The 16,649-nt window shown below is 37.2% G+C and overlaps 2 protein-coding genes across 3 annotated transcripts in view; one reads left to right on the top strand and one right to left on the bottom strand.

Moving 5' to 3' along the window:
- Positions 1 to 16,649, top strand: part of LOC129755136 (uncharacterized) — an 824,173-nt gene that overhangs the window by 68,550 nt on the left and 738,974 nt on the right. The window lies entirely within an intron of this gene.
- On the bottom strand, positions 1,698 to 4,403 carry LOC129752778 (uncharacterized). The gene has a single exon (XM_055748547.1). It carries the CDS (start codon positions 4,401 to 4,403, stop codon positions 1,698 to 1,700), a length of 2,706 nt encoding a protein of 901 aa, XP_055604522.1.

The following is a 16,649-nucleotide window of genomic DNA, read 5'->3' as shown; positions in this document are numbered from 1 at the left end:
TACCAAAATACCCTGCCATGCCAAAAATGGTTTAATTTGCTTGATCAGCTTTCGTGCTATTCAAACATTTGTCTGTTCTTTGAGAGACTCCTTCCCCCTTCTAATGAGAGGGGGACGACTCGAACCATAATAGGAACTCTCCCAGGCTTCAAAAGCATCCACCTGCCAAGTTTATAATAAATCGGTTTAGTAGTTTACGCATTTATAGGGAACAGAGAGGCAGAGAGGCAGAGAGGCAGACAGACAGACAGACAGACAGACAGACAGACAGACAGACAGACAGACAGACAGACAGACAGACAGACAGACAGACAGACAGACAGACAGACAGACAGACAGACAGACAGACAGACAGACAGACAGACAGACAGACAGACAGACAGACAGAAATCCATTTTTCTATAAGGGAAAATTGGGATACTTGATCCCTTTTATTATTTTCAACATATTTTTTTGGAAAAATTTAGCAATTCACCGTCTTTTGCATTTTCTGATAGCGTGTAATTTCAAGTTTATAGGTTCCAAAAGTTAGAACGATACATGAACTCGTAGAACTGGAAGCATTTTCGTGAGTTTAAAAAAATTGTGATATTTTTTAAGATACAGGAGACTTGATCCTTAATTCAGGGTGCCCTGACTCTAGACAAAAATCAAGTTAAGTCAGAAGATAAAAGGTCTGTTGACTATTTTTTGCCACATTAGTTCTCATTTCACAGTTTGTAAGTATCAGACAAAGAGAATTCTAAAAGTTTGTCAATTACCCTAATGTAATTGCATACTTTAAGGCGCAACTTTCTAGTTTTTAGATAAATACAGTATTTTGAGTGCTTTTTAACAGATTATTAATGGATGAACATTAGTTATTGTAGAAATATTAATAACTTCGTAATAACCTACTATCACGATCCATTCAGAAGAAAAATATATCGTTTTGGACTCTAGGGATCAATTTTACCCATAACATACATTTTGGAAAATGTATGTTTATAATTAAATTGAGAGTTTGCTATTGCTTTGAAAATATGGCACAGTGAAGTTTATATTATACTCTAACGATTGACATATTGGAATAAAAAATTTTATTCTAATTTTTTCATGTGGGAAACGTTTTAAATTGATAAACAAAGGTGTTCACATCACATTTTGTAAAAATTTTCAAACAAAGTTGAATTACTCGAAAAATAAAAAAATATTAAAATTTGTTGAGATAGCAGCATTGTAGTTTTGTTCTATTCGGCACATTTTTCTAGAACATTTGATATTTGTAAGACATCCCTGTTTCGAGATATAGCGATGGAATCAAGTTTCCCCAGGGATCATGTAGCATCATTCGCCCCAATATAGATCATCGTTTAGGTAGAACATAACCGGAAAGTTAAAATCTAAAATATTTCTCATTTAAAAATTTGTATTCTTTCGAGCATCAGTCATACTTTCGGTATAAATTTGTTGGAAAAAAATTCTTGAAAATAAAAATTCGACAAACTTTATTGGAGTATGCTAATTTAATACGAAAAACACATCGATAAAAGGTGGACTGTTTAATGTTTAATGTTTAATGTTTATTGTTAGGAGTACGTGAGCCTGTCAGTTATAAACTATAGTTCAGGTTAAGGATATGTAACATAAGGATTTCACTAGTTGATGTTCGAATGGAGATGAAATTAAACCTAGATCTAATCTTAATACAAATATCTCTAGAGTACACTATTCAGTGCTTCCTTAAAACTACGTGGGTTACTTGACTCTTTCACGGAAATTGGCAGACTGTTCCAGTAGGAGGCACCGTACAGAAGAATACTCTTCTTACAGCTGGTTGTATGGTGTGGCAGGATAAAACATTTAGTTCTGCTGTTTCTGGCATGTTGAAGATGTTCAGTGAGATAGTCAGGAAGTTGGTTGCAGAATCCTTGTCGCATAAAGCACCCAATGCGAAGATGATAGTTGTCTAAAAGATCTCGACCTAAGATGCTTTTTCTCACCGCGCTGGTACTTTCCCTTCTTTTAAGATTATAGATGAACCTGGAGGCAGATTTAAAGCAGCGCAGCAGTTGGTCTTTGAGTGCTGCCGATAGACCAGGGAAGTAGATGACATCTCCGTACAAAAAAATTGGAATAATTACTGCCTGGACTAGCTTCAGCCGAATCGGAGTTGAAAGTACTGATTGGAATCGACGGAACGTTTTCAATGTAAAGTATACTTTGGAGACAATATCGTTGGTTTGGTTTTTCCATGTAAGATGGCTATCCATTATGAGGCCGAGGTTTTTAACTTTTTCTTGAATTGGCAATGTTTGATTGCAGAAGGTAATTCTATCGCGTGGAATCAATGTGCCACTCTTTGAAAACACAATCGCTTGTGTTTTGTTTGGGTTGGGTGACAAATGATTGTGATAGCTCCATTCTTCGATAGCGGTAAGGTCGTTATTGATCTGTCTGACTAGAGAGTCGATGTTAGATTTAGGACCACTGACGTAGACTTGCAGGTCGTCAGCGTAAAGCTGGTAATTACACTCTAGCGCGGATGGTAGGTCATTTATATAGAGGCTAAATAACAAGGCACTCAAGCAGGAGCCTTGGGGAGTTCCATCTTTTAAGATTCTTACGGAAGATTCTTGATTGAAGCATCGGACTGTTTGGCAGCGTTGGCTCAGAAATGATGATATCATCTCGCAAGCAGGAGATGTGAATCCAAACTCATTTTTTAGTTTTCTGTTTAGGATGTTGTGTTTAACAGAATTGAACGCTAGTGAGAAGTCAACCAAAACCATGACAGTACAGTAGTCATTATCAAAGTTGGTGACAATGTCGTGGACCACTTTGGTGAGCGCAGTTGTTGTAGAGTATCCCTTGCGGTAGCCGGATTGGTTCATTGCTAGAAGTGGTGGATCGCTTTCATTGAGGTGTAATGTGATTTGGGATAGCAGAATCTTCTCTAACACCTTGGATATAGCTGGAAGCACACTTATTGGCCTAAAATCCTTAGCTGAAGTAGGGCTCGTTACTTTAGGTATTGGTGTGACGATGGCCTTTTTCCAACACGATGGAAAATGGTTCGATGAGATAATGGTATTGAACAGGTGCTTCATGACTGGAAGGATGAATGGGCACAAGAGCTTCAGAAAGGATACCGGAATATTATCGCAGCCTATTGCGTTGGACTGAATTTCGAATAATTTATTGGAAACTTCGTTTGTCGTTATCTGGTGGAAAGAGAAGCGCCTTGTAGTTCTCGTCGGTTCGGTGATTACATCAGGAGCTGGCGTTGGGCCAGGCCGGTTCGTTTGATGGCCGTCAGAGAAGAACGCGTTAAGCAGATCTATGTCGAATCCTTCATCAGGTGAGGATCTTTTGGAGTTGTTGTGAACTCCTTCTCTTCTTAAATTACTCCAAAGTTGTTTGGGAGAGATATCATTCGAAAAGCAGCGCTCTGCATATCTTTTCTTAGCATTTGAGATTAAGGAGTTGACTCTGCTACGTTCTCTTATATATTCCACCCACTGTGCGTCTCCTTTAAATCTGTTTGGATTCCTTACATAGAGGGAATATGCGAGGTCCCTGACCGCAATTGCTCGCTTGATCTCAAATGTGATCCATGGTGTCTTTCTATCTCGAACGATAGTAGTGCGTTCTGGTGCGTGGGTGTCAAGAAGAGATTTTAATTCGGCCGTAAGCAGTTGCGTTTTCGTGTCGACGTTGGGCGTATTGTAAAACTGTGAGAAGTCACGGTTTTGGAAGTCAACATGGAGTACAGCTTGATCGATAGAACGTAGATTTCTAACCGTAATGAGCTGAGGTGGTGGTTCGGGTATACGCAGATCGGCAATAAGAAATACGATCTCGTGGTCTGATAACGTGTTGGCTGAAGATGTTTTCGCTTTTTTTATGGATTGGGGTGCGTCCGTCACGAGCAAATCTATTGTCGTAGAGCTGTGTTCAGTGATTCTGGTAGGAGCAGTCGGTAGAATAGAGAGGTTGAAGGCTGTATGGATACGATTGAGTGCAACGAGACTACTCGAAGGTTGCTCAGCTGCCACGTTGATATTAAAGTCACCCATTAGATACAACCTATCGAAATTGAAAGCTGAGAGCTCGTCGATAAGATTTTCGTATAGTTGCGGGAATAGTGGATTTGTTCCACACGGGTTGTAGATTACTGCAACACATATGCTAAGCGAATTGATTCTGGCTTGTACCGCTAGATATTCAACCCGTTGATTGGTGGGGGTTGAGGGATTGAACGTGGATTTTAGAACAGGTGTAGCTTTTATTCCCTTCCTAATGTAGAGCCCGATACCACCGTGAGATCTTGAACGCCTTTCATGCTTATTTGGAAGAGAGTGTCGAATGAAGTTGTAGGAAGGCAACCGAACAGGACCAACTGGGGAAGATAACTTCAACATAGTTTCGGTAAGCCCAAAGAAGTGGTAACAAGTTCTGTCGAGGAGAAGTTTAACTCCATCGATGTGTTTCTCCAGACTGCGGATGTTGAGGTGGCCAATTCGGAGATTCGATCGGAGGTTAGACATTATGGTTATTGGTATTAGAAGTCGTCGTCGATTCGATTAACTGTGCTGGGCTTTCGCAAGGGAGATGTATTGTTTCAGCATCAAAAAATATTGATGAATTATTGAGATCACTTGGTTCAGGGTTTTCTTTAGTGAGCTCAATAAGATGCTTAGAGTCCTTGACCGAGATGAAGCGTAGCTGTCCAGGAAGCTTAACAGATATCTTGCAGTTCCGAACGAAAACAGATTGAATCAGATTCTGCTGTTTGAGACGAAGGGCGAGGTTACGTGTGCGGAAGATGGAAGTTGGAAGTACTTCGTTCAGAGTGAACCTGTAATCTAGTGGGGTACGGCTGTCGAGGATTGAAAGCTTCATTTCTCTGTACATTTCAAAATACTTATTCAACACAGTGTTCCGTGTTTCCGCACGATCGAGAATAATAATGATGGTAGGGCTGATGTTACGTTCTGACCACTTGGACGGTTTGACAGGAAGACGGAAACAGTTGACTAGATTCGGAAGAAGCTCAAGCAGGTTCAGATGTCGGAAAACAGATTCAGTTATTTGCCTAACATTTTCGCCAGGTAAGAACGGAACTTTGTTTAAAGCTAGCCTGCAGTTGTTGACGTTTGATGTGCACATTTGGGCGAGCTTGGTATTGCATTCTATAGCCTCGATCTTCTTCTCCATGTCCTGTAGAATTTTAGATTCCTTTCCGAGATTGTTTGCTTCGCTAACACGATTTTTAAGGCAATCGAAACTATCTCGATATTCGGTGCGGAATGCCTGGATTTGTTCCTCAAGGTTTTGGAGCTCCGAAGTTAATCTCGCTATTTGCGCTTCCAAATCAATCAAAACATCGGCGTTGGGACTTGGGGAGGTTAGAAGATTAAGTTTCGGCACAAGGATCCCACGTAAACAGCACTTTTCGCAGGAAAAATCGAACTTTGTTAAGTCAGGATAGAGATTTTGGCTGATACGGACACATACGCTGTGATACCACGAACTACAAGCATCACAGCATACCCAGCTTACATTGATGGAGGAATCGTGGATTGATACATCAGACTTTTTCCCTCTTTTCGATTTTCTTGGTGCGGGAGGGGATGCACGACCGCAACTGGTACAGATGTCATGCATTGTTGTGATAATTGCAGCACAGAAACGAAACGACGACACAGACAAAAACAATTAGTTACACATAGAGACCGGGACAGACTTAATGTGGTAAGGAAGCTATTGTGTGTAGCAGCTAATAGCTCGGTCTGTTCGGGTGGTTTAGGCACAGCATACAACCCTTCAGCAGCTAATAGCTCTGGGTATCTCGCGCTTTCACCTGGGCCCACACTGCAGCCAAGGCGCTAAGGTACCAGCTGAGTGCTTTCTGTGGTGGTGCTTTTACCTTGGGCCAAATTGTCAGTCAATGCACCAAGGTTCAACTGACAATTTTGGTTGTAGCTGGCGATCTGGCACCTCTTCTCCTCGATGTCAAAAGAAAAACAGTAAGAATCAAGGAAGAAGCAGCACGTTTGGATAGCAAAAAAACGTTTTTCCGGCTTTGTTATTCGGATCTATGTGGGAATTCAGTAGCAGCGGGTTGAGTGGCGATTTCCGGATCGAAAGACACTGGGTGTGCTGAGGTCCGATATTGTGGAAACGTGCAAAACACCACTTTTTCCGGAAACGAGTTAAACACAAGCTTTCCCGCGGAGTGTTGCCAAACAACTAAACTCCATCGCTTTTTTAGCATTTGAGGCAAACGGCCAAATACAATAGACGTCAGCTGATTCTGAATTGGGATTATTTCATTATTAACACCCTGAATTTTGCGTAAAACAGAAATAAATAGCTCATTATTCCGTTCAGCGTAAAATCACGTTTTTTCACCTTTTTTCCTCCGATTTTGGTGTATTTCTTCTAATTTTTTTCAAAAACTAGTCGATTATCCGATAAGTTTCGAAGCGCTTACATAACTGTCAGTCAGTCATAACTTACTGTCGTTATTCTATGTGAACTTCTCGGTCGTTTCTTATGCATATATGTACAATGTACATTTAGCATGAATGTTCATTGTACATAGACTGCCCCAAATTTGAATGAGAAATTTCAAACTTGTGAAATGTTATGCGCCGCAGGCTTTAATTGATCCTAGGCCTAGAACAAGGTTTCATGCCAAATTTGAGATAGATCGGATAACGGGAAAGGGTCGCTCAACAGGCCTAAAATTTGTATGGGATTTTGAGACATTTTGCTCGAAAGGAAAATGGAAATCCAGTTTTTCATAAATAACTTAGGTCTCCTTCGACCGATTTCTTTTGAAACGAGTTTTCTTAAAGCCTAACTATGACAAATATTTCATCCGAAGACTGCATTCCGATTCGATTTATGATAAAAAAAAGTTATTAAAATTAAAAAAATGGGGTACCTTTTTTCAGGGTGGTATGCATCACTGTTAATGCTGCGTCAAAATGTTCGAAGCAGTGTCTCTCATTAATAGTGATGAATATTGTCGTAACCGGTGCTCACATTCAACTTTTTCCCGAACTTTTTTCGACGCATTTCCGAAATGCACATCCGTCCTCTAAGACAATTTAGTTCAAACTTAATTTCATAACCTTGTTCTTTTGGTCCAGATCTTGTTCCTCTCCACAAACTCATTCTCTTTTTCTCTCTATTCTTACACTTACATACTCACTCTCTATAGTCTCTATAGCTGTCATTTTTTTCTCTGACTCTTGCATAATAACTCTTTTTTTTCTGGTGTGCGTTCTTTTTTTTCCACTGATATTAATTATCACTTTGTTTCTGTTCTACAAGCCAGATTCATATTTCTTTTTCGTTTATTTAATATCTAATATTTATTTCTTCTATTCACTACAAATATCACCTTTAAAAGAGGTAACTATTTTTTGAAGCTTAATAACTTTTGTGTCTAAACTTGAATCGAAATGCAGTCTTCGGATGAAATATTTGTCATAGTTTAGGCTTTAAGGAAATCCGTTTTAAAAAAAACGGTTGAAGGGAACCAAAGTTATTCATGAAAAACTGGATTTTCGTGTTCCTCTCGAACAAAATGTCCCAAAATCCCATACAAGCTTTAGGCCTGTTGAGCGACCCTTTCCCGTGATTCGAGCTGGCCCAAATTTGGCATGAGACCGTGTACTAGGCCTAGGATCAATTGAAGCCTACAGTGTATAGCTTTTTCAAATGTCAGGTCATTTGGGGCACTCTAATATACAACCTCTTAAACTTTTTTAAAAGCGAGCTTCCTGTCATTTGCAGGTTTTTTATTATTTCGTCAGTCCAGTAGGTGATTTCAATGTTGTACACGAACATTGTTTCGTTGTTAACTATACCTACATTTCCGCTATTTAGGCCATCAATCGCATGTTTCAAGTCTTCTAGGAAAACCGCGATGCGTCGTTTTCAAAGGTGATGGAAAGTATTAGAAAAACATGAAAGAAAGAAAATAAGCTGTAAAAATTATAAATTTTGACCATTTATTTGGACGAAAGTTTGTATTTTCGTTTATCCGTGTAATCCCTATAATTTTTCCGATAATCTGTATAAAATTCGTGTGAAAATGCTGAAAATCCAGTCTTTGAAAAACTACCATTTCCATTTTTGCTGTTACAATTTTTTTTACTGGAAAAGTGGAATTCAACATCATTCAATGATTTTCAAATGAACAATATGCCATTTGAGTAGCGATCCATGTCATGCAAAAGTACCCACTTTATTTTAACATCAGAACACAGTTCCTATGTATGTACATGATATTCCAAAAATTTCGTTCCGAATAAAATTTCGTAAAATTTCCGCTCAGCTTATCGAATTCCAGGTCGGCCAAAAAGGAACGCCCGCTCGGGATCCCCACATTTTGAGGCCGGCGATGAAAACTGTCGCAGCGAAATGAATGCGAAAAATAACTGCCGGTCATCATTTATCGACCCACTGAGTCGCAGGATGAATGACACCCATAATTTGATGAGAATTTGGACGGGCGCTCTTCGCTTGACGTGAGGCATCATTTTTCATAATGTTTTTTCGTGGAATGAATGAAAAACAACAATAAAGGTTCGTGTGATAATCAATAAATCAAGTTTTTCGAGGTGATAAATAACATCGCTCAACAAAGGAACTATCCACTTGTTTGTTTTAATTGCCGATTTGTAAAAAACATGTTTGAATGTTTCAGTTTTCTCAATCATCTTCAAAATTCCTTCCAATGACAACAAACCAATGAATCGTAAAAAGACATCTTCTTTCATCAAATCCCCGAAAGAAAACGATGTGTGCAGTGTGTGAAACCTTCTGAAAAAACGAAAAGAGAGCCCTTTTCCATTCACCTCGCTGAGCTTCAAGGAATATTGAAAGAAGGTAGTGCCGAGAGCCATATTGGATTTTTTTCGTGACGTCACTGTTGCCAAGCTTTCGAAGGTTTATACTGGTAGAACTCAAATTTCAAAGTTAAACACATTAAAGAACTAAATTAGAATCCAATTTGATTCGGATTATGTTGTAAGGCCACTAGTTGATTGTGCTATGAGGTTTCTTTGTGTTTAATAGACTGCAGTGAGTATTATTCTTGAATTTGTTATTGAATGCCCAGTCATGCTCTATGTGAAACGAGCAAAAATAATAATTTTCCCCTTTCAAAAGGTCTGATTGGTAGTTTATGGCAGTGCACCTCATTGTCATGATTTGAATCTAACATGGTGTACCATATGAATTTCTAATTTAGAAAAATTAACACCAATAAAACCATTGCAACTTTGGTTTACTAAATTCCATACAAGATTGTGGTTGGATTCGAAAAATACTATTTTTGGTTATTTTATTTTATCAACGATTCAAACCTAACTGATTTCAACATTTATAAGCAAAATTTTGAACAAATTATCAAGTTTTGTCAATTTGAGTTAGGATGCCTCAGCAACTTCAATCGTCTGAATTAAAGCAAAACAACTACTACATTCAACTTTTTTAGTACCTGTCTTGAAGAACAATAATATTTCTAGAAATGTGTGCCTTCAAAGTTGAAAAAATCTTCAAATTTTTTTAATTGCTAACAAAAAAGGAAAAATTTTCAGATAAATTTAAGGATTATTGGCAACAGTGACGTCACAGGCGGTACTAATACTAAAGCAAGGCTGCCTCGGCACTACCTCCTTTAAATATTCCTTGGCTGAGCTTTATAAATCCCGTATGATCGAAAAACCAACAAACACCTCGACCGAATTCTACAACGGATGGAAATCCTTCTAGGAGAGGAAAACTTTTCGGTCAATAACCAAAAAAGCAAATCGGGAGAAATATACATTCGACCTAGCGATTGACACGTGGCCCCCGATTCAATCTTTGGTTCAAAATTCTATTTTTCTCTTCTACTTTTGTCGCGTTACATTCCGACTTGCCATTTTCTGACGGAGCTTGGTGGAACCAATTTTCCAAGAAGGCCCAGCCAGCACTGAATCACAACGCGCCTCGCATCCCATTCCTTTCCGCCATTTCTGCTCACGCTTTGTTTGGATGAAAAATGTTGCAAATAAAAGATGAGCTTCATCGCTTCCCTTTTCCATCCCTCGCTTCTACTTCTGCTTCTATCGTTTCTAATGATTACGTTTGGAGTGCCAACTCGACGAGTTGCAAGATGGGAAAATCTGTTTTCCTTTTAGCTTACATCCTACACTCAGAGTGTTTTGAGCTTTGATTCAATTTTATAGTTGAACTCCCTAGCACCATTTTTTCCCTTGGAGGATCTACAAGAGTGCTTGGAAACAACTTTTAAAAATAGTGTACAGTATGAAGGTGATTTTTTACGCATTAAAAATAGGTTTGCGGTGTTAAATTAACAAAGCTTACTCTTAAATAGTAATTTCTTGTGTTACATTTAAATTGCAAGTTTAGTCAGTTTTAAACTTGACGAAAAAGCCCGTCAGGGTGACTTAGACTCAACGAAATAGGTGTTACATTATACATTTTTTTGTCATGAACTGATTCGATTCGTTTAAATCTTAAATGTATTTCAAAATCATGTTAATAGTAGCTCAGACAGGATAAGCAAAAATCAATTATTTACTCAATTTCTTTTGTTTTATAAAATTTTGTTTATTGACACCACATTTCCATATTTCATATTGTAATTTATTTTCCTTTTTCTCAAGGGATTTAAAATAAGAAAATTTCTAAAAAATTTCTAACTTAACATATTTTGTGATTAAGACTATAGTGACGGCTGTCACTGAACTGACCTTCGACACCGAAAACAGCATTGAACATACCTGATCTCAAATGACAGTTCGAGGGTTTTGGAGATGAGTTCGAATGTGGTGAGCAGTGAGAAAAGGAGTAAGGTGCGTTAGGCGGGAAACTGTGGATCGAAAAAAGAACAGTTAAAAAAACAGTTCGACTGAAATTATTGTTGTTGATGATACAAATCTAAAGCTTAATTCTCAGTGGTTATTGTGAAATTGTTAACTTGTTTGGTCTTAGCACGTTGGTTTGCTAAGACCAAACCCACCGGGCGTTGCTGTTTCGGTAGGTATTTTAGATGTTTTGATTGGTTGCGTTTTTATCTACTTACTGATTCTATTATTTTATTTTATTTTATTTATTACAAATATGTAGTATAAGGTAATTCAATTCCTTTTAAATCACTACACTTAGTATACTAAAGTTCGTAAAAAAGATTATGTTTCTTAAAATATTATTCTCTTGTGAAGGAATTGAAAACAAAAAAAAATTACTGGTCCCCCCCATTGAAAAGTTATGACACTCTCTTCAAAATGTATTTAAGGAATTACTAGATTTGATACTGTTTGGAAGATTGTTCCAAACAGCTATGCCCCTAACAAGGATAGATTTACTATAGCTTTCGGTGTAATGACGGGGGATTGTATAATGGAAGAGACGATTACTTCTTAGGCGTATGAGTTTGTTAAATAAGTAGAAGGGACACCTCAAATTGATAATCTTATAAAGTAAAATATTTGATCTCAATTTGTAAAAATTATCAAATGAAGTACCCAAAATATGCATTTGATGGTGACTAACTCCATGATAGCGAGACAGATTGAAAACAAAGCAAATGCAACAGTGTAGAGCAATTTTTAGTCGATTCATAACAGTTAAGTGTCCACCTATTAAAGCTCAGCTCCGAAAACAAAGTGCGGTACTATCAACGCTTTAACTAACAATAATTTTGTGTTGACGGGTAAAAAATATGAGGTTAATCGAAGCATTCTCAGGGTCCCCTAGATTTTGGAACACTGTGCATTAACAAATGATTTCCACTGTAGATTATTTTGGATAACAACTCCTAAGTTGGAAGCTTTCTCAACAAAAGCAATGCTGTCGTTGCCGATTATGAGAGGTGGTAGAGTTGATGTATCGAAAGAAGATGGAAAGAACATAGCTTTGGTTTTATCGCGATTGATTGGTAATTTATTTTTATGTGCCCATCTATGGATGTTCACTAGTTCTAAATTCATAATATTTGTTATGTTATCAGCCTGAGATCGTGCAACTGAGCAATACACTTGGACATCGTCAGCGGACATATGGATTTTGCTACTTCTGCAAACACTAGGCAAGTCGTTTATGAACATGGAGAAAAGTACTGGGCCTAGAATTGAACCCTGAGGAACACCTGAAATGACTGGCAAGAGTTTAGATGGACAATCTTTACACGTCACAATCTGCACACGATGCTTAAGATAAGATTCTTAAAGAGTAACGGCGCTTCGAGAAAAAAAGAATTGATTCGATAGCTTTGAAAGCAGTTTAACGTGGGAGACTCTATCGAATGCTTTAGAGAAATCTATCATCAGTAAATCTGCTAGGTGCTTTTTATCTATTGCACTGTGAATGAAGTCAAGAACCTTTATTAACGCAGTGGTGGTGTTGTGCTTAGTTCTGAAACCTGATTGAAATTCATTAAGAAAATTGAAGGTGTTCAAAAAAGTTGAATTTGTAGTTTGAGGATGCGCTCAAATATCTTAGAAAGTACGCACAATATGCTTATCGGGCGAAGGTAAGACAAATTATTGCAATTTGATTTTTTCTTAATAGGAATAATCTTGGATACCTTCCAATCTTTTGGGTATTTACTTGTTGTGAGAATAGCATTAAAAAGCTTGTTCAAAGGACTCAAAAGCGATGGTGTCAACATTTTCAAAAATTTGAGAGGACATTCATCGGGACCTACAGCATTTGATTTAGCGGAATTAAAAGCTTTTAAAATATCATCATTATTGATTGTTGTAAACTGAAATCCAAATTCGTTGTCTTGCAAAATAGGAAGATGAGAATCGTCAGTTGTGAAATTTGACGCAAAGTATTCATTTATTTCTTCGTTTGTGTGCCTGAGAGTATCATTATTATTCGCTTTACGATTTTGCCCATTGGTGGGCTTGGTCTAAGGTAGGCCTAATAGTTGGAATATCATATCTTGTATTTAAGTCTAACTAAAAATTACTTAAATCTAGGCATTTGAAACTAATTCAAGGCACGGAAGGTGCAAATTGAGAAGCTTCTTAGGAAGGCTAGCACAGGTACGCTTCAAGCTTAGTATGTGAAGTGATATTCTAACGTTTAACTAATTCAATTTAGGTTACTATACCACACAAGAGCGCGTTTGTGCGATAGTATCGAACTGGAACGAGGACGATTGACCAAGATAGGTGAAATCTTCTCTGACAAATAGAAAAGAATAGAATATTTCCTTTTTTGAAATAAAATTGGTATACGATTTTCAAGTTACTTTTGAAGGTAACTTTTCATCAAAAAATGTTCAGTTAATTTTTTTTATTGCGAATGTACATACAATGCGGTTGCGCTGGGATTACAATTCTATTTAGAAAGCTTGTTAATGCCGGTCCGGCATAGAATCTTATACCGATAATTCCACCTCGAAGGAAGTTCATTATTGGGGTCGAGTCTGGCTTGTGGGCGTATATACATGACTTTAAAAGTTTTTTAGAATTGTGGATCTGTGATTATATGAAGAGATGCCTCCCATCTACATAAAATTTATTTAATTGTTATGTTCTTGCCTCCAGGGCAGATAAATTGGAGGCAAGAACACATGCGAGGTATACATGGAGTGTATCGATGGAAGGTCCAGTAGCCGACCGAGTCGGTCAGTTCCATCACGTTCAACGTGGTGTAATTCACTAAAGCGCCATCGTACTGTGGAGATTGCGGGATCAAGTCCTATCGGTGAGCCGTCGTAACTTTTTCGAGAAATTCACGATATTTACGGCTCAAATTCTCCATTACCTTGAAAATTCCAATATTGACCTTTGTAACTATTCGAAGAAATGAATGTTCGACCGAATATTCTGTCTAACATTTAAGAAAATAACAAAAAAAATTTCAACCAGATATGGAAACACATTGCTAAACTGGAACTAAATTCAGCATCTGATTTGTCAAGTTTTTCGAAGAAATTACTTTTTGCACCTAGTACTTTAACATTTTGTGATTTATTTCGGGTGGTCGGGTGATTTTAAGAGATTCCAGTGAAGTCTGGGACAAACTGTCAAATTTGAGCAAGATATCTTTAATGATTTGGAAAACGAACGATTATCCTTACACCAAGAGCATGACATACTTTCTACAGCACGGTCCGAAAGAAACAAAAGAAGCGAAAGGAAATTACTTGAAATTTAAATTCTTCATCGACCGTTGAAATCGTATCAATGGATTAAAAAAAAAACGTTGATTATTAAACTGACTCTAAAAAATCGTTTTCTATGCAGTTAGTTTAACTTGCCACAGGGGAATTTGATTTTTTTTTTATTAAGCAAATGATGTTTGGAAGTTTTTAATGTTATCTTGGCATCTTGGTCAGATTTGACTTTTCTCTTATTTATTATTGAATTTATGGGTAAACTCAAATACAAGGGCCCTTCAGATATCACGTGGACAGAAAATTGAGATTTTTGACCCCCTCCTCCCCCTCCGTGGACAAGCGTGGACATTTGGCAAACCCCTACCCACCTCCCCGGATGTCCACGTGGATAGATTTGAAATAGTTTTTTTTAAACTATAATTTGGACAGTTAGAAAACACCACTTTTTGCCTTTTTGTTATTGAAATGGCTGATTTTGAAAAAAAAAAAACGAATAAAAATTTTCTGATATGAAATAATTTTAAAAATTTTAAATTTCTAAATTATCATATTTATTACTTGCTTTCAAGTAGCTACTAATTGTTTAAACTTAAAATGGAAAGCTTCGCAATTTTAAGATTTTGATTTATACATCTTAATATTTATTCACCTATAGAAAATATTTTGAAAGTAAGTATGTCCACGTGGACATGACCAAAACCCTTGCCCCCTCTCCGTGGACAAGCGTGGACATTTCGATACCCCCCTCCCCCCCTTAAGTTGTCCACGTGGTATGTGAACGGCCCCCAACCAGAAAATCTGGAATAAACGATAATCAAAGTACAAAGCGATAATTAACAGAATTCGCCAGCACGATCTACAGTGAATGATATACACGAATACACCTAAGATGTTATACTGAAACAGAAACTCAAAGTTTTTGGTGATTGTGTAGCTTTTCCAAAATTACTTCTGAAAGCTTTAAAAACTATTCAACAAAATTTGAAAAGTTGGACAAATCTAATGTTATGAATTCGTCTTGGTACATCATCGTGTTTGAAAGTGATCACATTTTCAAAGGTGATTTGAAGCACATATTAGATAAACATGAGGATATATCAACCATATCATTTTTTAACCAAATAGGACGTATCTTGTATGACTTTTTTTTTCGAGGAATCCAATGAAGCCTATTTGAATCATCGCACGCATTGGAAACAGGAGTTATGGCAGTTTTACCCTCCATTCCCTGACATTTTTCGAATACTTCAGAAAAAGCATGTTCGGACTTGAAAATTTTGAAACAAATGTAAATAATCTTAGGCGATTTTTTCCGAGGAATGCAATGAATGCTGTTTGAGCCACCGCACGCTTCAAGCAATGCAGTCATGGCTGTTTTAACCCTTAATTTCTCTACATTTTTCAATTATTTCAGAAAAAACATGTTCGGACTTGAAAATTTAGAATCAAGTGGTACGTAACTTGTGTGATATTTTTTTTCCGAGGAATCCAACGAGGCCTATTTCAGCCAGTGCACGCATTGGAAAAAGGAATTATGGTTGATTTACTATCAATCCCCCAACACGTTTCAATTTATTCAGAAAATTAAGGGTAAAACAGCCACAAATCCAGTTTCTAATCCGAGCGATGGCTCAAATAGGCTTCGTTGGATTTCACGAAAAAAATATAGCTCAAGATAAGTCCCATTTTATTTAAAATTTTCAAGTCCGAACATGCTTTTTTCTGAAATAATAGAAACGTGTAGGGGAATTGAGGGTAAAATCAACCATAACTCCATTTTCCGAAGCGTTAGGTGGCTTAAACAGCCTTCAATGAATTCCTCGAAAAAAATCACATACGATACGTTAAATTTGGTTCAAATTTTTAAGTCCAAACATGTTTTTTTTTGTCTTAAATAATAAATAAAATGGAGGGGAATTTAGGGTTAAACAGCCATAACTCTATTTTCTGAAGCGTGCGGTGGCTCAAACAGCCTTCATTGGATTCCTCGGAAAAAATCGCCTAAGATAAGACTTATTTGCTTGAAAATTTTCCAGTCCGAATATGCTTTTTCTGAACTATTTGAAAAATGTGAGTGAAATGAGGGTAAAACAGCCATAACTCCTGTTTCCGAACCCCTCTGCACGATTCAAACAGCCCCATTAGATTCTTTAGAAAAATCTGCACAAAATAAGCATTTTTGATCAAAATTTTTAAATCTCTTTTTTTTTTGTTCTGGATGAATCCAAAATATAAGAGAATTATTGTTTAAAAAGGCACCGTTACTCCGTTGGTGAGCTCGTGTGGCCTTCAAAACTACGTCCAATCGATTCTCTGGCCATTTTCACTAAAGAAAAGTGTTTTTTCATAGATTTGTTTTGTGTAGGAGGGAAGATATTGAATTTCTTCGTGGTTTATACTTTTTTCTCCCATTGTGCGTTCTATCTTTTTCGAGAAATTTATGGTATTTATTTATTTTTATTTATTTATTAAGTCAAACTATGTAGACTACAATACTTAAAAC

Source organism: Uranotaenia lowii, chromosome 3 (assembly GCF_029784155.1).
Source record: "Uranotaenia lowii strain MFRU-FL chromosome 3, ASM2978415v1, whole genome shotgun sequence".
Taxonomy (NCBI): Eukaryota; Metazoa; Arthropoda; class Insecta; order Diptera; family Culicidae; genus Uranotaenia; species Uranotaenia lowii.
The sequence above is the reverse complement of the archived record's forward strand: the minus strand, read 5'-3'. Positions and strand labels throughout refer to the sequence as shown.

Coding starts and splice junctions, on each gene's coding strand:
- LOC129752778 (XM_055748547.1), bottom strand. CDS start 4,403: ATGTTGAAGTTATCTTCCCCAGTTGGTCCTGTTCGGTTGCCTTCCTAC.